The sequence below is a fragment of the Miniopterus schreibersii genome, assembly GCF_964146895.1.
Source record: "Miniopterus schreibersii genome assembly, chromosome: 9".
NCBI classification, from domain to species: Eukaryota; Metazoa; Chordata; class Mammalia; order Chiroptera; family Miniopteridae; genus Miniopterus; species Miniopterus schreibersii.
The window spans coordinates 2,565,911-2,587,493 of record NC_138118.1 but is presented as its reverse complement, the minus strand read 5'-3'; the positions used below and the strand labels follow the sequence as shown (position 1 = coordinate 2,587,493).

The window sequence follows — 21,583 nt, the reverse complement described above, 5'->3', positions numbered from 1 at the left end:
AGCTCCTCTCGGCTCTGACGCCCCGACACCCACCTGGAACCAACCCTGGTGCGGGGGTGGGGGTCCTGCTGGCCTGGCCAGGAGACAGTTCCCAGGGCTGCCGGCTGCAGGGGGGCAGTCGGGCAAAACTGGGCTCCTGCCACCAAAAAAGGGAGTTGATTCTGGGTTTACGACTCAGAGCTCAGTCGCCGGGGCCCCATTTGCCGAGGGGAGACGGGGAGACTTTATCTTTCATGGAGATTTACGTATCCTGACCTTTGAGAGGAGGGAAATGGCCCCTAGTCACGCAAATCCACGCGACGGGCACCCACACTTCCCATCACTCACGGGGAGTCCAGGGTATTTTGAGAAGACTCCCAGCACCCAAAGCAAATCATGTTTAGGGGGCGCCCCTGTGGACGTGGGGCAGGTGGCCGAGCCGCGGAGGAGAGGGGTGCCAGCTGGCCTGGGGTGTCCTCCCTGCTCCCTCTGCAAACACTCTTCGCCCTGCTGGTGGCCCTCCCTTGGGAGCTGAGGCAGTTCCCCAATTCCTTTCCCTGGTCTGAATAATTAAATGAGGCTGGACGGCAGAATCAGAATCCGTTGCAGGCCCATTGGCGAGCGAGTCCCAGGAGGGGAGGAGGTCAGGGAGGAGAGAGCGGAGCCTAAGGGCTCAGAACCCCAGAACCCCCATAGGCTCTCCACAGACCCCCGCCCGTCTGTCTTGGGGAGCGCAGGGACGCCCACATTTGTTATCTTTCCTGCTGATCCCTCGCCTCCGAGGAAGACTCTGCGTTTCACTGCGGTTTCCAGACACGCCCTCGAGGGCCGGCCAGGCTGTGAGTCAGCGGTTTCTACACAGGACGCGGTGCCAGGCCTCCTACACGTGGGGCTGCAGGGCTGCTTTTTTCGCTTTTCAGTATGGATACGTCTGACCGCGTGTCGAAGTCGAACAGGTTCCCGCACCTCCACTTCCCCAGCGCCCGGCTTCCACAGCCACCGGCTCACGAAGCCAGCGCGCCACTCAGGAGTCCCGCGAAAGGCGCAGACCCCTGGACCCCCCGCCCCAGACCAACATATCACAATTTAGGGGGCAATGTCCCAGAGTGTGCGCTTTTCCCATAACCCCCGCCCCCAAGGACTCTCACAGGCAGTGTGTGCGGGGTTACGGTGGGGGCAGGACCCCAGGCTTGGGTCCATTTACCAGCTGGGTAACGCGAACAAGCGTCTTATGTTTTCTTAGCGACACCTCCGTCTGAGTACAGATGTCACAGGCTCGTTGTGAGGGAGAAAGGAGATGGTGCAAGAAAAGTGCTGGCCAGGCCTGGCCAGTGTGGCTCAGCCGGTTAAGCATCGACCCAGGCACCCAGAGGTCCTGGTTCGATTCCCGGTCAGGGCGCATGCCCGGGGTTCGGGCTGATCTCCAGTAGGGGGCGTGCGGGAGGCGGCCCATCGATGTTTCCCTCTCTCTCTAAAATCAATAAACATATTTTTAGCCCTAGACAGTTTTTCTCAGTGGTTAGGGCTTCGGCCCACGGAATGAAAGGTCCCGGGTTCGATCTCGGCCAAGGCCACATGCCTCAGTTGCAGGGCTGGATCCCCGGCCCTGGTCAGGGTGTGTGCTGGAGGCAGCCGATGGATGTGTCTCTCTCACATCGATGTTTCTCTCTCTCTCTCTCATTCTCACTCTCTCTAAAGAGCAATGGAAAAAATATCCTCACGTGAATATTAAAACAAAACAAAACGTATTTGTTTAAAATAAGAGCCGGACACAGCTCATGACACACCCAGTGCTGTCACTCGCCGGCTCCCCTGGGACTGGCTTCCAGGCTCTCAGGAAAACGCCCCCCGGGACCCGGCTTCCGAGGTGGCTTCCAGAGGGCGCGCCTCCGTCCAGACCCGGGAGCCCCGCCATCTGTGCGGCGCAGGCCCAGCGCCCGCGCTTCTGTTTGGGACCAACAGGGGGAAAAACAACGCACAGGCGGGGAGTTTGCATCGGGGACCGAAAGGGGCTCTGCGGATAAATGGGGCCCCCGTACCCTCAGGGGTGAGCTGATGGGCAGTGCCCGGCTGGGCAGGTCGCGGTGCGTAGTCGGCCCCCGGCCCCCGCCGTCTTTAGAAAAGGCTACCTCTGCCTTGACTTAACCGGCCCTGTGCACGGTTCTGGGGCACCGAGGGTCACACGCCTTCCAGATGCCTCTTTCCCAGACGCCCGACGCCCGATCACCTCGGGGAGCCCGTAGCCTCGTTCCCCGTCCTGTAGTTCCACCCCCACCTTGCTTTCTCCCACCTCCGCCTCCCCTTCCTCTCACCCGCCTTCATTCCAAGCGCATAAGAGAAACTTCCAGCTGTTATTACCCAAACTATCATTTTCCGGAGCATCTGAGAGCCTGCTTGGCTCAAAAAAACTCATAAAAATTCTCTACAGGTGCCGATGTTTCTTACGTCAACGAGGCGTTGATATTAGCGCCCAGCCCCCCCCGGGTCAGGTATCAGAGGATGAGCGTGGGGCTCTTACAATGAAATGTGAGTGTGTCGCCAAGGAAGTGGATGGAGGCTTCTATCCTGTCATTCTGCCCCCTCTGTGGTCGTGGGGGTTCACGAAAGAGCAGGGGTGGGGGAGGGGCGCGGCAAGCCCACCTCGTCCAGGCGGGGACTGAATCCGCCCCTCCCTCCTGGTCACAGCCGCTCAGGGCCCTAACCGCCGGAGCCCCCCAAGTCACGCACCTTGTTGCAGTGTTTGGGGCCCAGGGAGCTCGGCCCAGTCTTGCACATAATAGGTGCATAATAAACACAAGTCAGATGGAGAACATGTCTCCCCATTCTGTTGATGTGAAAACTGAGGCTGAGACAATGGCTCCACAGACATTCATTGCGTAAAGCATAGGGATTAACACAGTTCTTTCAGGTAGTGGTTCAAATTCCTCCAAGGAAAACAGTTTCTAGAACACACAGCCCTGGGGGAAGGGACCCCTGTCTCACCTTCAGCTTCTATAACTTGTTAGAGAAATGAGTGTTGGCAGCGGCAAGGGGAGCAGAAATGTGCCCCATAAGAATCTGGAAGAACAAAGGGAGGAAAGAGGTTGCCCTTATAAAGTCAGGTTTTGAAAAACACACATTAAAAAAAAAAAAAAAAAAAGACATTATTAGCCATCGATGAGAGTTACCCAAGAGATGGTGATTATATAGCTAAAGAATTTGGGAACACCCATCACTCCACTCAGGGTGACCTGGGTCACCTGCAGGGAGGCAGAAATAATATTTTACTCTCATTTTGTAAGCAGACACTTTCTGGAGAAACTCCAAGAGCAGAACAGTGGGCGGATGGTCATTTAAGGGCACAGAACAGGAAGCTCCAGGGCCCTTCGACACACGGTCCAAGGGGAGGGTGGCCGAGCGCCAGCCCCGGCCCAGGTCACACTCCTGATCACAGCGGCTGTTGGTCTGGCTCCCGGTGGCGCTCAGCCGCAGGGTGCCAGTGTGTGCAGGCTGGTCCCCACGTGCGCACACCGTCGGTGCCGCTTAGATGAGAAAATGCTAGATGTGGATAGTTTCTATGGACCGAGAAAGAGCTCTGTTCTTGGCGTGTCGAAAAGGGTGAGGTTTTTGTTGTTTTTAAAGATGTTTTTATTGATATTTAGAGAGAGGAAGGGAGAGGGAGAAACAGAAACATCGATGAGAGAGAAACATCACCCATCGGCGGCCTCCGGTACGCCCCTTACTGGGGATCGAGCCCGAAGCCCAGGCATGTGCCCTGACCGGGAACTGAACTGGGTCGATGCTCAACCACTGAGCCACATCGGCGGGGCAAGAATGGGCGTTTTTGAGCCTACAAAGCTGGTGACCTATCCTGAGGCTTGGGAAGTGTCACCACGTAGGAGAGGCCTCTTGGTAACTGGTTTCAACCTTGTGCCAGGACCTCCCTCGAAGTCACAGTCCCTATGTTGAGAGGACGTCTGTCATTCCGTGAGCCCACCAGCATCTTTGCATCCCCTATGCCTGGCCTCGACAGTGGGAGAGAGGCGGCTCCAATGTGGGGGATTCCCTCAAGACTCTTTCCAGCTCCACTGCTGTGCAGCATGTCACCACGGGCCCTGGACTGACCGGTGGACGTCCTGGGCCAGACTCAGCTTCCACTGCACAGGAGCAGGTGCATTTTTTTTTTTTTAGAGCAAAGAACTGAGAATGGCTCCATCCATAGAGGACGGGTTCGGTTATTCCTGGGCTCTCCATAGAACGGAGTACTATACAGCCATGAAAAAGAACGCCTGCCAGCACAGTTAAGGGGTTACAGAGCAAGTAGTAGAACAGTATGCCACCATTTGTACAAAAAAGAGCTTGGAAATGCAAAGAATATCTTTGGAAGGATATGAGATAAGTGTTACCGAGAAAGGAGGCCCGGGGCCCAGGTGGAAAAATGTCTTACGGTGTACATTTCGAACGTTTTAACAGGCACGTGCATCACCTACGCAGTTGTGTATGTATTTAAACGAAACAGTATTATTCCGGGATTGGAGCTGATCTGTGAGCTTCTAGCACAGGCAGCTATGGGCTGTTGTGTAAACCACTTAATCTGAGCCCCAGGTGCCTCGTTGGTGAACAGGTGCAGGGATATTTCACCTTCGTGAACGCAGGAGGCTGGGACAGGGCCTTTTAGATCCTTTCACTCTAAGATATGATCCCCTGTGGATGGAGCACGGAGATGGTGAATCCTAGGGAAGGGACCTCCCCAGGACTGCCCTGGGCATGATTCTCTTTGAGCAAAGCTAAATACTACTGACTCCCTTGCAGCTTGTGGGCCCCGAATGACCGGGCTGGGCGATGCTGCGAAGGGCGGAGGACGGTCTGAAAGCTCCTTCCTTCACCCTCTGCCCCGCCCGCCCCGCCAATCCTTCCCTCCCCTGACACAAGGACACACTGCCCTTGGCTTCCTCTCCTCCCCTTGGCACTAAACCTGCCCCAGGAAAGGGATCTGCTCTCAGTCACTTGTACCTTCTGCCTGCCCCGGGGCTCCTCCTGGGGCTTATCTCTCTCCGGGAAGGAAGGCTTTGCTTTGATCCAGGAAAGCTGGTCACTCCCAGGCGCGGAGCCGGGGCCAGGCCTGAATCCTGCAAGGTCCTGGCAGGACAAACGGAGCCGGCGGCCCTGACGCTCCGGGGCTCGACCCTGGACTCGAGAGGGCGCTTCTGCCTTGTCAGCCAACAGCTCAACACCAGTCCCCGCTCACAGGGTGGCCTGTCACCCGGCACTTTCTTATTATGGATGTGCTGCTAACACACACCACCCCGATTAGATAGAAGCCGCTGGCAGGTTTTCATTCAGTGACATTCCTCACTTCCCCCGAGGCCTTGGTATCTTCTCCCTGGCTCCCCACATCCGAGCCTCTATCAGCCCCACACCCTCGCCCGCCCTCTCCTCCCCCCTGAGGTCTCTGCCTCCAGAAACAGGGAAACTGGACTGGAGCTGGAGAGACTCCGTGCGGGACTCACCGGCTCTCTCCCTCCATAAGCTCCTGCTGGACGGTGGACCACAGCCAGGTGCTGGGTCTCCTGAGACTAGTGTCAGGAATCTCTGAGAGTCTAATTATTACCCCCCCCCCCCATGCAGTCACCCTGGGAAAGGCCGCAGCTCCCCCTGGGGAAGGGCAGGAGAAAGACTAGAGGGTTACGTTGTTGGCAGGGAACAGGGTCCCTCCTCGGGGGACCCGGCCTTCTCTTCACTTGGGGGCTCTGGGTCTGTAAATGGCTCGAGTCTGGGCATCGAGGGGACACAACTCTTGGTTTTCCTTTTGTTAATTCTCCCCTAAGGATATTTTTTTCATTGATTTTTAGAGAGAGAGGAAGGGGCGGAGAGAGAGAGAGAGAGAAACATCGATGTGAGAGACACACACAGATTGGTTGCCTCCCACATGCACCCCGACAGGGCCAGGGATCGAACCTGCAACCCAGGCATGTGCCCTTGACCAGGAATCGAACCTGGGACTCTGGTCTGAAGGCTGAAGCTGTAACCACTGAGCCACACCGGCCAGGGCATGACTCTGTTTTTGGATCCAATTAGACTTTGGTTCACCTGCCCTGGAACGTTTCTGCGCACACGGATCGCGGAAGAATTGAGTCCGCTCAGTCAGGCAGCCGACGCCGCAGGTCTGACTGTTCGCCCCGCTGCTCTGACCCTGCCGTCCCTCGCCCACCTCATCTCAGGTGATGACGTGTTGGCACTTGGCCCCTGCCACCTGGATCCAATGATCCCTGTCAAAGTCAGGATTTCAGTTCAGGGCCAGCAGCCCCAGGCATTTCTGCCCTACAGAGAAGAGTGACCCCAGCGCTACAAGGAGGCTGGGGTCTCCCTTACAAACTATTTGTCACGGTCTCATCAATGTGTTCCCTGGACCCTCCTGGGTGGGGGCGGGTGAGCAGACCTTCCACGGTAATCGATGCCCACATTCCAACCTCCCTAAGCTTTGGGACACCTCCCTCGGAGTGTCCCAAGGCAGGCCTGGCACATCGACTCCCTTCCGTGCAGGCCACCTTTGGGGCCATGTGTCAGCCAAACACACCGAACAAACTCCAGGGCCCTTCCGGCCCCCAGAGCCCTTCTTGGCGAGCCCAGGAGCGAGCGTCTCCGCAGGGAGTCAGCTCTGCCCCTCCCCTGGGCATCGGACCCAAGGAAGCAGGTGACTCTCAGAAGGCAGGGCTGGTCCTCACTCACCTGTGACAAATGCCAGGCAAGCCTCCAAGTTCAGGGCTTCCTGGGCCCTCTCCACAGACTCTTCTAAGGACACCGCCCCTGGCCACCGCCCCAGGCCACCGCCCCAGTCAAAGCCCGGTGCTCCAGCCCCACACATCTCACCCACAGTCACTAGTCCTCTCATTCCCGGCCCCCCGCTCCGTGTCACAGGCTGTCGAGCTTAGCTGTGAAGTGCCGAGTCCTATAGTCTTAGAGAGGTACAGGGGCCCCTGCGAGGGACAGTGCAGCAGGGGACGGTGCCGGGACTTCAGGACACGCCACCCGAGCTGTGCATCTTTAGAAAACTCAGACTGTGGGGACTTGGGGGTGCTCACTGTGCCCCGCAATCACACTGCAGGTGGCTGCGACCTCAGATTCCCGCCGGGCCTAATGCGCTGGCAATCGGGACGGAGCGGGGCTCGGGGCTCGGGGCTCATAGCACCTTCTCCTTAGCACAGCAACGGGCATCCCGAGGCCACCCCGGCCCACGGGCGCACAGAGTCGCCCGGGAAGCAGCGGGGCCACTCGTTTGACCGGCACGAGGTGGGCGCCGCGGGTGAGGTCCAGCCCTGCCCGAGGCGCTTGCGGTCCAGGTGGCGGGCTGACCGCGTCCACCCACGAATGGCTGGGTGAGTAGGTGCGGGGCCTACACACAGCGGGTAGTGTTCTGCCCCAGGGAGGAAGGAAACCCTGACACTCGCTCCGACGAGAACGAACCCTGCCCGGCAGGTGCGGCTCAGTGGTTGAGCATCGGCCCACGAACCAAGATTCCTGGTTTGATTCCCGGTCGGGGCACATGCCTGGTTGGGGGTTCGACCCCCAGGAGGGGGCGTGCGGGAGGCAGCCGACGGATGCTGTTTCTCTCTCAGCTTTATCTCTCTCCCTTCCTCTCTCTCTAAAAATGAAAAAATGAAAAACATAAAGAACAAACCCTAAGGACAAGACACTAAGCGAAAGACGCCAGACAGAAAAAGACAAGCACTGTGTGATTCCTCTTACATTCGGTCCTAGGCCTGCCACGTTCATAGGGGCAGAAAGTGGGGCCGCGGGTGCCAGGGGCTTGGGGAGGGGGTGGGGAGGCGGCATTTAATGGGCGCAGAGTGTCGGTTTGGGAAGATGAACGAACGGACGCCGGCGATGGTTACGCAGCAACATGAACGTGCTCAGAGCCGCTGGACTGACCCTTCTGGTTAAACGGTACATTTTATGTTGTGTATATTCTACCATAATTAACGCAAAAAATAAAAAGGGTGGGCGTGTCACTAACGGCCGCCGCCTGTGACCCACGGGCAGCGAGGGCTCCGCTGGGGCGGAGAGGGGGGCTCCCAAGGACGGGCCGAATCCAAGGACCCCGGAGACCCCTGCCTGCCCGCGGCCGGGCTCAGAGGGCTGCGTCCTAGGCCCCTGGCTCCGACCGCGGCCATGCCAAGCTCCTTTCTCACCCTAACCCACACCTGTGTCCTCCTCGGGCCTGAGCCTCAGAGCCGGGACCTCACAGGCACAGGAAACCTACCACCTGATGCTCACAAACTCACCCTCGGCCGTGATAACACCCCCGAGGGCCTACTGGGTGCAGGGCCAGGAGCTCAGGGCGTCGCTTCACAGCCGCCTTTGGAGGACCCGCCCCAGCCCCGCTCAGCGGACGCAGAGGCCCTGCCCTTCCCCGCAAGGCACCCCTTCAGAGGTTCACAGAGATATCAGGGGGGCGTGGGCCCCGTGACTCTTTTTTTTCTTTTAATCCTCACCTGAGGATATTTTTCTCCATTTCTTTTTAGAGAGAGTAGAAGGGAGGGAGGGGGAGAGAGAGACACAGAGAGAAACGTCGACGTGAGGGAGACACATCTACCGGTCGCCTCCCACACATGCTCCAACCGGGGCCGGGGATTGAACCCGCCACCCAGGTACTTGCCCTTGGCCGGGAATCGAACCCACGACCCTTCACCGTGCGCACGCTGGCGCTCTAACCCCTGGGCCACGCCAGCCAGGGCTCTAGGCGACTTTTTACAGCTTTCAAACATTTCGGCACCTCATTTTACTTTACGATTTTAAAAAGGCAGTGGCATGCATTGAAAATAAACACATATATTTTGGGGGCGGGGGGCGACTTCCCCTTCGCTTTGGGGCAGGGCAGCCCGTCAAGTCTGAGCTCGCTCCCGTCCCCGCCCGGGTCTCCAGTTCTTTCAACTCCTCTTCATAGGCCGGGATTTGTTCTCCTACCACCCTGATTAAGTCCTTGACCTTGAAAAACACCGACCATCTCGCAGAAGAATTAAGATGAAAGACGAAGAAATTGAGTAAGGTCCAAACGCATTAAGGCTGTTTATAACGAGGTATTAAATTTGAGGGTTCGGACTATAGCGGAGAAGACAGCGGAGGTTCAAGGCCAGGGGACACTTCAGCGTCCCTGCAGCCCGGGGTGGCCCCCCGCCCGGCCCTGTCTGCTTTTGGGGGGGGGGGGTAAAAAGGGCCGGAGCAGCTTCGTGGTGACACCTGGAAATGCACCTGGGGCTTGCAGCTGGGTGGCCCCAGCCCTCCCCCACCGAGATTTCTCTGATTTTTTCTGTCGGGGGGATGAAGGTGATCTATTTTTAGCGCAGAGGCTGGTGTGAGAGGAGTTGCTATAGCGACAGCTGGTGGTTACAAACCAGGTCCAGCTACAGTTCCCAGTCATAAATAAGCCCCAAATGCCCAAGCCCAGGGAGATGCCGCCTGGGAGACGGGAGCTCCTCTCCGCCCCCCTGCCCGCCGGGGTCCCCGCCAGCTGTCCGCAGGGTGTGCAATCAACAGGCCCGGGGACGCCGGACGCCGCCACTCAGGGGAGCCCCGGGGACTGACGCTAACGCCCCAGCTCCCAGGTGGGGAAGCACCTGCGCCCGCTGGGCGCTGGATGCCCGGCAGGAGGTTGCACCCGCTCACGGCCCAGCGGGGACGCGTGCGGCACCCCGACGCCGAAATATCTCCCCGGGGGGCACGTCTGTGCACCTGCAGCCAGCAGCCCTCACACGTGTCCGACAGAAATGCCTCCACGGGCACAGGGACGTCCCCAGAGCGGTCAGAGCCCCCGCCTGGAAACCAGAGTCCAGCGGGGGACGGACGGAGCTGTGGTCCCTGCAGACGGCGGAGCCCGCGTCACCAGCAACCACGTGAGCGGACTCCTGCCACCGCCTCGGCCCGGCTGCAGGTCCCAAAGTTCAAGTGAAAGAAGCCAGACAACAATAAATCTCGCAGGGACCCACCCTGTGGCGTGCAAGGCCAGACGAGGCTGACCTGGGGGAAGTGCCTGGAAGGGGGAGTGGGGGGCGTCTGTGCGGGAGACACTCGGCTTCCTCTCTGCGTGGCGGTTACGAGAGCGAGTCCGCGTCGTGCAAATTCACCACCTGTGGCGCGCGTTTCTGTGAGCACCTGCTCAGTAAAATGCACACGAACGAGGTTTTAAAAGTTAGCGCTACAGTCCTGGCCGGGTGGCTCCGTGGGTTGGAGTGTCGCCCCGTTCACCAAAAAGGTTGCGGGTTCGATCCCCAGTCTGGGTGCACGTGGGAGGCAACTGATGTTTCTCTCTCTCTCTTCCCCCCTTCCTCTCTCTCTAAAATCAATAAAAAACACGTCCTTGGGTAAGGATTAAAAAAATGTTAGCTCTGCGTGGTTAAGCCAACGTCAAAGGCATTGGATGCTGGGAGAGTTAGTTCAAAGTAGTCTGTTCACGATGCATTGGGACGTCCCGGGAGGAGTGGACCCGAACCCCACGTGGCTGCAGCGAGTCCAGAGGCAGAGGGGCCCAGGCCTGGTCATCAGCACAGTGGATTCTGAGAGACCCACCCTAGCTTGGGGACCCCAGCTGTGGGGTGACTCTGGAGAAGAGAAGCTGGTGGAGCAGAGACCCCTGAGAAGGGGACCCTGGAGGGGCTGTGGAAGGTGAGGGGTGACCCCCGAGGCTTAAGCGTGCTTGGGGGGTGGGAGGCCGGCCCACAGGCGCCGGCCTGAAGGCACAGCAATGTGCCATCTGGGCTGCTCCTCGGAGTCATGGGCACAGCTGCTCAGAGGTCACCTCCAGGCCACAGCCACCTCTGCTGTCTGGGCTGAGTCACCAGGAATGGGAAGCAGGAGGACCGAGGGGACCTCGGACTCAGTATCCCGTGACTCACGGCCAGCCCGGGGCAGCAGCGGGGCGTGGGGAAGAATGTGGCAGAGGAGTGACAGTTTCCTGTGGCCGCAGGAAAGGGAGTGAGCGTGGTCCGCCTCGCCCCGGGAGAGAGCAGCGGGCCCGGTGCCACCCGGGACAGGGGCCGATGCCAGGGCTCTTCCTTAGCAGGTGCCACGTGTCCCTGACCCGTCTCCTGGCCTCTCTGGGCCTCAGCTTCCCTCTCTGTACAAAGGGGCCACCACCCCCGCGCCTGCTCTACCTGCCTTAACAGAATCATCGAATGTAAAACACAGCAGCAGCCACGCCGGGGACATCATTAGTGATGACTAACGGTGACGTCCCAACCACCAGGCCAGTGCCCGAGGTCCCTCCCCTTCCCACGCTGGCCGCCTCGGCTCGCCAGTGACGCTCTCCTGGTCCTGGTCGGCTCCCACCTCTCGTGTCTGCCTCTCAGGGCTGGTGACATGGGCCCCACACGTGGCCGGCACTGGGGGACATCTGCACAGGAGTGAGAGTGACGGGGCTGCCACCGGCAGTGGCAGGAGGTGTGGGGAGAAGCTGCCACCACCCACCTGGACCTTGTAGGCCGACCCAAGGTCCGAGCAGGGACCTAGCCGGGAGGGGACACGCTCCCTCCTGCCCTCTCTCCCGGGGCCTATGCCCTGGGCCACCGCTGTCACGGGTACCTGTGGAGGTCGACGGTGCCAGGGCCAAGGCCTGGGCCACGGGGTGTCGGTGCACAGGTGGGAAACCGAGACACCGAGCAGGGAGCAAACTTCCTGAGGAAGCGCACCCCAAGCTGCTCTGCCTCCTCCCGCCCGTCAGGAGCTGATGGCTGGACTTGCTGAGTGACGCGGAGAGTCCTTGGGGACAGTGTAAGTCAGGAGTGCTTAACTGAGAGGTTCCCAGGAGGCCTTGTCCCCGCCACGCTTCCACCTGTTGTCTACGAGAGGCCCTTGTCCAGGGGCCACCACACAGCGTGGCCATAGAGGAAACAGGGCAGAGGGACCATGAGCTCTTCCAGCACAGCTCAGAGGGGACAGACAGGGCTCAAGGGGGACAGACAGGGTTCGGGGGGACAGATGGGGCTTGAGGGGACAGAAGGGGCTCAGGGGGGACAGACAGGGCTCAGGGGGGACAGAAGAGAATCAGGGGAGATAGATGGGACTCAGGGGGACAGACAGAGCTCAAGAGACAGAAGGGGCTCAGGAGGGGCAGTCAGGGCTCAGGGGGGCAGATGGGGTCAGGGGGGACAGACAGAGCTCGGGGGGGACAGATGGGGCTCAGGGGAACAGACTGGGCTCAGGGGGGACAGACAGAGCTCGGGGGGGGGGGGCAGATGGGGCTCAGGGGGGACTGGTGGGGCTCAGGGGGACAGACGGGCCTCCTGTGATTTCCAGCTGAGACCAGTGGTCCTAAATCCTGTGCTGCCCCTCGGAGCACTGGGGAACCCTCCCATGCTGGTCCCAAACACCCACCATGACTGTTACAGAGTCTGCCCCCCAAAGCCCCATCCTTGTCAACGAGACGCAGCACCTCCAGAGTCGCCTGTGTGAGCAGACACTCGGCAGAGAGGACGGGGTGCCCAGCGCCCCCCTCACTGCACCAGGGCCCCACAGCCCATCAGTGCTCGTCCCCGGACCCCCGGCCTCCTCTGAAGCAGGCACTGCCGCATGAAAATGCCACCCACGGGCGAGTACAAATGGACCTAGAAGCTGCTCAAAGAGGATGCGTCTCCTGGTCTGAGGAGCTGCAGGGAACCCCCCGGGGAAGCGAAGGGTACATCTTGTCCCCCGAGGAAGGGCCTGCCTCCCGTTAGAGCCGAGGAGCCGGGGACTGGCCCCTGGAAGAGACCGAACCAGCCACAGAAAGAGCGAAAGGGCCCCAGGAACCCTCGCTGACCACCCAAGCACCCCTGGTTTGGGGCAAATGGAGGACATGGGGAAGACAGGCACTTTCTCGACCCTCCTGGAAGCATCTTAGGGGCAGGAAGAGGCCTCCTCTGCAGTTCCTTCGGCTACAGAAATGACTGCAGGAGGGAGAGGGAGGGGCTGGAAGGGAATTAAAACCGCAAACCCCCGGAGCGGTGCTTACTCGAGAAGCGGGTGACCTCGGAGCGGCCCCTTTTACACCTGTCCCCTAACCAGCGATTGTTCCTGTGACAGCCTGTGATGCTACAAGGCGTTGGGATCAGAATGACGGTGAAACACTCCTTCGGGGGCATGGTCCCCGACAGGCCAGGAGGCCCCGGCACGGGCGATGGGGATGGCGTCGGGCAGGGATGGGTAAACTGGGTCTTGGAAGGTGGGCGAGGTTTGGAGAGGCAGGGAGCCGGAGGGAGCGCTCGGTCCACGGTCTCCTTTGTCCCTTCACTCGGTGTATCCACGGGGGGCACTGTCAGAGGGGCCAACACCGGCCACCTGGCCTGGCTCCCGGCTCCACTCACGCTGAGACCCGGGAAAAGCAGGACCACACCTGGATCCCCGGGCCCGGTGACCTCAGGTGGCCTCAGCCTGCTTCCTGAATCCCGGAGGCAGGTTCCGGAGGGAGCCCTGATTTCCCTGGCCCTGCGGCCGGTGCTGGCATTTGCATGTGAGGACTTGCAAAACTTAGTCGACACGCAAATATTATTTTTGCTCTCAGACGTGTAGGAGACTGGATGACAGCCAGATGTAACACGCAGGGGGAGAGACCGCCGTCTGGCAAGAACGAAGACGATTTTAATAATGGGCCCGGCCGTCCCCATGAGCAAAACCCGGCGTTTAGTTAAACAGCAGGTCCAGGTGGAATTCTGGAGTAAATGAGGGTTTATTACTTTATTATCTAAGGTAAGTCTTCTTTTTTAAACCACATTTATGAATGCAGTCGGGGACGGCTGTGATTCCTTCCCCGCCCCGGTCAGGGCGAGGCACAGGCCGTGTTCCTATGAAAATTCGCCTTTGTATCTACTTAGGAATATTCTCTAGTCCCCGCCAAACTGAGAACTCCCTGAGTTCCAGAGCTGCCCGGGCCCCCCAGCATCCCACAGGGCCCACTGAATGGAAGTAACTGGAAAAACTGGCAAGTTTTCTAATTACCTTTTTCTTTAAAAATATTTTTAATTGATTTTTTTTTTAGACAGAGAGGAAGGGAGAGGGAGAGAGAGAGAGGCAGAAACATCAATGATGAGAGTCATTGATCGGCTGCCTCCTGCAAGCCCCCCACTGGGGATCGAGCCCACAACCCGGGCATGTGCCCTGACCGGGCATCGAACCAGCGACCTCCAGGTTCACGGGTCAACGCTCAATCGCTGAGCCACACCGGCCAAGCTAATTACCTTTTTTCCGTAGTACTATCCTACTTTCAATGCCCCACCCAGACATTTTGCCAAAGTCATTTCCTTTACAACATCTATATTAAATCACATTCTACTCCAAGGACACCAGATTTGACGCACCCCTCGGCTCGCCGTTCCCATCTCTCCCACCCCCGGGCGTGTGAGCCTGGCCCACCAGACAGCGGGGACCTCGGAAATATCTGTGTCCCACCAGCAGCGTGGCCGGAGCGGGCGGCTCCCATTCCCACAAGACGAAGGCTCTGGTCTAATTCGAGTGGGCGGGTCTCCAGGCCCCGGGACGCTAAGGATGCTTCGGGTCCCCTTGCCCCGTGCCAGCCACACTGGCCCCAACCCCCTGCACGTGGAGAAGCTGGAGGGGGTCCCACAAGCCAGGGAGACCACCAAGCAAGCTTCTCCGCCAAGGACACAAGTCAGGCAGGTGTGGGTCCCTCTCACAGGAGCCCAGCTGCTCAGCCACGGGGTGGAGGCCGCCGCGGAACCGCGTCTCCCTGGCCCCTAACGCTAGGCTCCTCTGCACACGCACACTTCACTTCCAGTGGCCGGAAACAATGCTTCCCCTCCGTTCTTACTTTCCCCCAGCTGCTGGGTTCGCCCGAATGAATGACAGTGCCACGGATCGCGAACCTCAGCAGGACAGGTGGGTAAGAGGGAGGAAGTGGCTGCAGAGAAAGGCACCTCGGGCAGCTCGCCACAGCGGCACCGCCACCCATCAGGAAACACCCCAAACACACCCATCTGCTCCTCTCGCCGCGGCCCAGTTACAGGGAGCGGCTGCACCCGCTCTCGCTCAGGAATCCGCACACACACGCACACACACGCACACACACGCACACACACGCATGCACACGCACACACACGCACGCACGCGCACACGCACACGCACGCGCACGCATGCACACGCACGCACACACGCACACGCACACGCACACATGCACACACACGCACATGCACACACGCACACACATGCACACGCACACGCACGCTCACATACACGCGCACACACACGCGCACACACGCACATGCACATGCAGGCCCTGGGCCCCCTCCCCCGGCTCAGCCAGCAGAGAGCGGGCACAGGCAGTGTCCTACCGAAAAGGCCATGGGGCTCCGACTGGCGCCTCTCGGTGCTCCGGTGCGTCTCCTTGTGTTTCTTCTTCCCCCTGAGGCTGCCAAAGCGCTTCATCAGGAGCTGTGGCCGCAGGAGGGGCGACAGGTGACCATACCAGAACCCTCGGCCCCGCCGTCAGCCCCGGGCGGCAGGGAGCCAGGAGAGGCGCAGCATCGGCCAGCAGGTGCGGGGGGCCCGGCAGCCGGGGCCCCCGGGAGCTCAGAGGCCCGGCCTGGGGGTCTGGGCGAAGCCCCCGGGGGGCCCTGAGGCTGAGGCAGGACGGGTCACGCTCGGGGCCAGCAGCCTCGGGGCACGCAGAGTGGGGATCCCCCTGCAGCCGTTCCTCCAGCCAGCTCCGGCCCAGCGGCTGGGGCAGCCCTGCGGCTGAGCCTCGCCCGTGGGTTTGTTTATGGAGTTACGGTCAGCCCCGAACTCAGGCGCCCCAGGGTTTTTCCCCCCCCGGCTTGGCCTTAAAAAGGGAGGGAAGGCCAAACAGGCGAGCGGAGCCGAGGCCCGGTCATGTGCGGGTCTGCAGATGTCTCTTTAAAAAGACTGTAAAAGGAAGCCGGGCCGGGCAGACAATCCTTGGCACCAATTGGCCGGAGCGCACTCCCATTATGACATGACATCACACAGCTATTTTGATTCATGGGTTCCAGGGGCCAGAAGGCGCCGGCGGCTTCCCAGAGGAGAAGTCACACGTCCCTGGAAACCACCGCACCCACTTGAGCTCCGGGCTCCTCGAGGAGGAAACCGAACCACCTGTAAGGGGGGGGCGGGGCGCGTGGGGTCCCCTGGGATTCACCGGAAGGATCGGCAAAGGCAAACCCGAGCCCTGGACTGGCTACGAACGGTAGGGTGACAGGACCCCCAAGAGATTTCAGAGAGGGTCTGGTCCAACCCCCTTCCAGTGCGGATGGGGAAACTGAGGCCTGGGAAGGGGATGCGACTGTCAGGTAACCTCGGAACCAGGACTAACAAACCCCTAATGGAACAAACCGAAACACTTCCAGGTTGTGTTCTGCAGCCATGAAACGAAGTGTAAACCCACAAGGCCGGGAAACAGTTTCCTCTTTCTGTTTCCTGATCTCCTCACTGGACTACAGGGAAGACCGGGGATCCGCCGACTAGGTGCATGACCTTGGGGCCATCTCTTCCCACCCACGGGCCTCCGTTTCCCCTTCTGCCGACCAAGACGCAACCTGGGCGTATTAGGATCTAGTCTGACGTCTCAGGGTCCCAGCTTCTGGTGGCCATTCAGTGTCCCGGCCCTTCCTCTCCCGCTGGGACCGACGGGCAGGTCGCTGGTCCGATGTTAGCAGCAAGGACGCCGGAACCGACACCCCAAATAGGCGTCGCCCTCAAGGAGTCGCTCAGCGACTTGGAGGGACAAAGGCGAACTGTTAAACGACACCAACCCATAAAGACGCCGTAGGCGACGGGCGTCCAGTGGCCAGGATGGACGCGTGTCGTCAGCACAGACAGACAGAGGGGCGGTCCCCTGGCCTGGCGTGGAGAGCGGGGAGTGAGTGGGCCTTGAGGGTTGGGGGGGTCTGGAGAAAAGTGGGGAGACCCGCCAGGCCAACCCCACCTGCGGAGGAGCCGGACCTCCTCAAATAAGCTGTAAACCCCACTTCCAGCTGGGCCTCCAGTACACTAGTGGGTTATCCCTGTGGTTAAATGTCTCAGCCCAAACTTACGGTGATAAACTCTGAAAAAGACCACGTAGGTCGGTTTTGGAGTTCCACATTGAGATTTCCTTTAAAAAAAACAAAAAAACACTTCAGCTCTTCATGGAAATTGAATGTTTGATTTAAAAATAAAGCCAGCCCGGCCGGCGTGGCTCAGCGGTTGAGCGTCGACCTAGGATCCAGGCGATCGGGGTTCGATTCCCGGTCAGGGCACAGGCCCGGGTTGTGGGCTCGATCCCCAGTCGGGGGCGTGCAGGAGGCCGCCGATCAATGACTCTCTCATCATTGATGTTTCTCTCTCTCTCTCTGCCTCTCCTTTCCTCTCTCTGAAATCAATTAAGATATATTTTTTAAAAAATAAAAATAAAAAAAAAATAAAAATAAAGCCAAACTTCCTTAGGAAAGGACCACTCAACAGATGTCCAAGCCAGAAAAAGAAGGGGCTTGCCCGGCCAGTGTGGCTCAGTTGGTCGAGTGTCGCCCCGTACCCCAGGAGGTTGCGGGTTCGATTCCCGCTCAGGGCACACGCCCAGGGGGCTGGCTCTGACCTCCAGCAGGGGGCGTGCAGGAGGCGGCCGATCCAAGTTTCTCTCTCATCATGGATGTTTCTCTTTCTCTCTTTGCCTCCCTCTGAAATCAATAAAAACATATTAAAATATGAAAAAATACAGTCACGTACCCCTTAGCCTGGGGAGCGCATCTTAGGCAATAAAAAAATTTTTAAAATATGGTGTATTAAACGGGAAAACGGCTGATTGAAAGGGAAATGAGCAGTTTTTGTCTAAGCCAACGTAATATTCTCGCCCCAGGTGGTGACGCGTGGGGCAAGAGGAACGCCCCCGAGCACAGCGACGCTCAGCCAAGCGGCCGGCCGGGTGGTCACGCCCGGTGCCCTGTGCCAGGCTCACGCGGCCACTCACTCATCGCGCGGTTATTAACCCTGCCCAGGAGGTACAGGGCGCTGGATGACAGAGGGGATTAGCGTCATGAATAATGCGAAGGCCTTCGTGTCCTCTAAGAAACTCCATTTTAATTACTAAAAAGAATAACCCCCATCTGCTGAGCGCCTACCACGGGCCAGTTGGAGCGCTGGTCCCCTCACAATTATTCTCTCATACTCCCTACAACCCGGGGGGCGGGTACCAGTAACCCCATTTTATTTAAAGACGAGTCAGGGAAGCGGCCTGACCGGGGTCACACGCCTAGCAAGTGGGAGAACGCGGACTTGACTCTTACTTAGCCGATCCCCGAGTTCACATCTCCCCCCCCCCCCACTTTCCCACACACGAGCTTAGAAAAATCCACCAACAGCGAGGCACGAACCTGGGCAGTGCCCTGGGGTGAACCCTGAAGGACGTTCGTCAGGGGGCCACGGGGGCTGGAGTGATTTGGAAAGTTCCTCTCTCTCCACTCCCACTTGTAATTTTTAAAAAATACATTTATGGGTTGATCTGAGAGAGGGAGGGAGGGGGAGAGGGGGAGAGAAACATCCATTTGTTGTTCCATGAACTTGTCATTCGTTGGTTGATTCCTTGTTGCTGTTAATCGTCGCCTGAGGACCACCTGAGGCTGTTTCTCCATTGATTATTTTAGACAGCGTGGGAGGGAGGGAGACAGACAGACGGACAGGCAGAGAGAAGCATCGATGTGAGAGAGACGCACTGATCGGCCGCCTCCTGCACGCGACCCGACCGGGGCCACGGATGGAACCTGCGGCCCAGGTGAGTGCCCTGGACCGGGAGTCGAACCCGAGACCCTTCGGTTAATGGGCCGACGCTCTGACCGCTGAGCCACACCAGGCCGGGTGGGGAACAGAACATCCAGAAAAGAGAAGGCGGCACCGGCCTGCCTCAGGGGCACCGTGTCTGGGCCACACCGTTCGCTGCTGCCCACGGGAACAGCGGGGACAAGCTCTCGGCCGGAGGACCCGGGAGCGGTGGGAAGGGCGGCTGCTTTGAGAAAAGCTAGGTGACCAGAGTGACAGCCTTGAGAGCGGACGCAACCCCAAGGAGACCCCAGCGTGTACTTTTGACCTCACTCAGGATGTTCCCCCCGGGGGGTCGGCGTCGCCCACGAGGGGAAAACAGGCTGGGCGACCTGGCTGGGACCGGCAGACGGGGTCACGTGCTGGGAAGCTCAGGGGCAGCTGCTCCCCGGGAGGCCTGGCTCGCGGCCCTGCCACCCTCCGGGGTGCAGACGCTCCAACCGTGGCCCACTCCTGGGTCCGACGCAGCAGGGACGGGCTTGCAGAGTCCCTGAAAATGTTACCATGGGCGCTCTCGCCACTGGCGCTCCCGCCCGACTCACGCACACCCGGGGTGCCCTAGCTTGGGGATGTCCCCGACGCCCGCTCTTCATTCCACCGGAGACCTGATGCTGAGGCACGGGGGAGGGGGGGCGGTGACACTCACACGGCAGGACAAGCGAGCCACGGGGGCCGAACCCTTCCCGTCTTCACCGTTTCCACCAGCGGATGGTCCCGGGTGAATGCGAGGGAGGGGCCTCCGCCCGGCTGTGACTCGCCGGCTGGGGGCTGGGTTCCAGTGGGGCGCTCTTCGCACTCGGGGATTTTTTTTGAAGGGTTTAAAAAGGAGGAACCAGTGGCTCCCAAGACGGAACTGTATTTGCAAGTGTCTTTCAAAGGCCCAGGGCCTTTCTGGATCAGGCCCTACAGCTCTCCCGGTTGGAACAGGACCAGGTCCTTGGGGCAGCAGAGGCTCTCCTGCCTTAGTGTGCCCCCCCCCCACCCCCGGGGGCCGAGGGGCAGCCCCATCGCCGCTCTGACTGGTTCTACCAGGTCCGGGAGGGGCGGACTCCAGGTCATTTGATCTGCAGCCTGTGTTGTTTGTTTTTGTTGCTGTAGCTTTTCTAGGTGTTTTTTTTTTACTATAAACCTACAACTGACAGTTAGAAAAACAAAGTGGCATCGGGATGTCCTTTCTGGAGACGTTTCACGCGGGACCTCGCACTGTTATTCTGTCCCGTGTGTGTCTCTGTCCCCAGGCAGGTGGACAGCTCCCGCCGAGTGGGGACTGGCCCTCGGGGAGCCGGTTCCCGCCGTGGCTCCGAGCGCAGAGGCGGGACAGGACCAGGAGCAGGCTGTGCTCTGCGCTCGGTCACCTTGGGGGCAGCATATCCTGTCCTGGGGCACATGGGCCCGCCACCCTGGACCCCTTGCTGCCCTCTGCGGGGGCTCCCACTGCTTCAGCCACAGCTCTGCACTTACCCCAAGGCAGGCCCGCCGAGCGCAGGCCCAGGGCAGGACAGGGCGATGGGTCCGGGGACCCTGATGCTTGCATTTTACGAGGTGGTGGCCCCCGCACATCTGGATACACAAACCACTCAGCGGTCAGAGTGCAGAGGGGACAAAGGGCAGGGCCGGGGTGGGAGAGGCAGAGGAGGAGGGAGGTCGGGGGCTGCCGACGGGCTGGGAGGGGGCGCTCGCGATGCCCGGGCGTGGGAAGCTGCCTCCCTCCGTGAGCAGCAGGTTGCACCTCTGTGCTCTGGGCATAAGGAGCCGTTACGGCTCTGGCATGAGACCCTGGTGACCCCAAAACACGGGTGAACCGGGTCAATTGTTGGGATTCCTCAGGGGTGACCCAGGAGGCCTGTCCCGCAGCCTAAGATACGGGCGTGTGGTGCCCTGGTCACCGGATTCTAATTCCAGGCTTCCGGCTGTAGCCCCAACCAGGACTTGCCATCTCTGTGGCCCAGCGTCCATCTGTCACCCCACCGTGTACACCCACCTGTCAGCTGCAGGAGGCCCACTAGCGAGGGAGCCCTCACGGGGCCACGCGGGTCACGAGACAGTGCCACCCTCTCCCGTCGGCCGCCCAGCCCGTCCGAGCATGGACTGCCCCCGGAAGCAGCGCCCCCCGGGCGCCCAGGCTGCCTCCAATGCCAATTATAGCAAAGGAAAAAGTGTGAAAGGCCCCCAACCTTTCTTACCCTTGAAGCTGCTCTGGGTGTCATGTTATGGGCAGAGCTGCCGGGAGCCCCGTGCAGACGTACAGACGGGCGCAGCCAGCAAAGCGGAGCTGGGCGGCCTCGGAGCAGCGCAAGCTCACGGTGCCTTGGCTTGTGCCAGCTCACAGACTTTCCCCGAGCACTGTCCTCCCTCCTCCTGTGCCCAGCGGAGCGGCAGGGAGGCCAGTCATCGCTGCTCAACTTGAGAAAAAAAAAGGAACACAGGCCCTGGCTGGTGTGGCTCAGCGGTTGAGCATTGGCCCATGAACCTGGAGGTCAGGGTTCGAGTCCTGGTCAGGGCACATGCCCGGGTTGTGGGCTCGATCCCCAGTCGGGGGCGAGCAGGAGGCAGCCGGTCAATGACTCTCATCATCGATGTTTCTCTCTCTCTCTCCCTCTCCCTTCCTCTCTCTGAAATCAGTAAAAAACATATCTTCAAAATAAAAAAAAAGAAATAAAAATAGAGGTTCAGAGAAAGAAAGCAATTTGGCCAAGGTCCCCAGTGGGAGAGGCGGGTGAGATCCCAGGCCCACCGTCCCGCAGGCGGGGGCGCCCAGGACCAGGCTGCCTCCTCTCGGCTGGGAAGCTGACAGAGGAAACGAAGACACGTCGGCGGAACCCTTTGAGGGTCACGT

The 21,583-nt window shown here is 59.8% G+C and overlaps 1 protein-coding gene across 6 annotated transcripts in view; it reads right to left on the bottom strand.

Moving 5' to 3' along the window:
- The window catches only part of PRKAG2 (protein kinase AMP-activated non-catalytic subunit gamma 2), a gene marked incomplete at its 5' end in the record, with an annotated part of 167,235 nt that overhangs the window by 84,984 nt on the left and 60,668 nt on the right, over window positions 1-21,583 (bottom strand). Inside the window, one exon of one of the 6 annotated variants that reach the window (XM_081147789.1) lies at window positions 15,273-15,858. The exons of 4 other annotated variants lie outside the window; for them this stretch is intronic. In XM_081147789.1, the coding sequence (XP_081003915.1) occupies window positions 15,273-15,366 (94 nt within the window). Of the gene's footprint in view, window positions 1-15,272; window positions 15,859-21,583 lie in introns of those variants that run through there. One more of the 6 variants, XM_081147788.1, reaches the window with a different exon arrangement.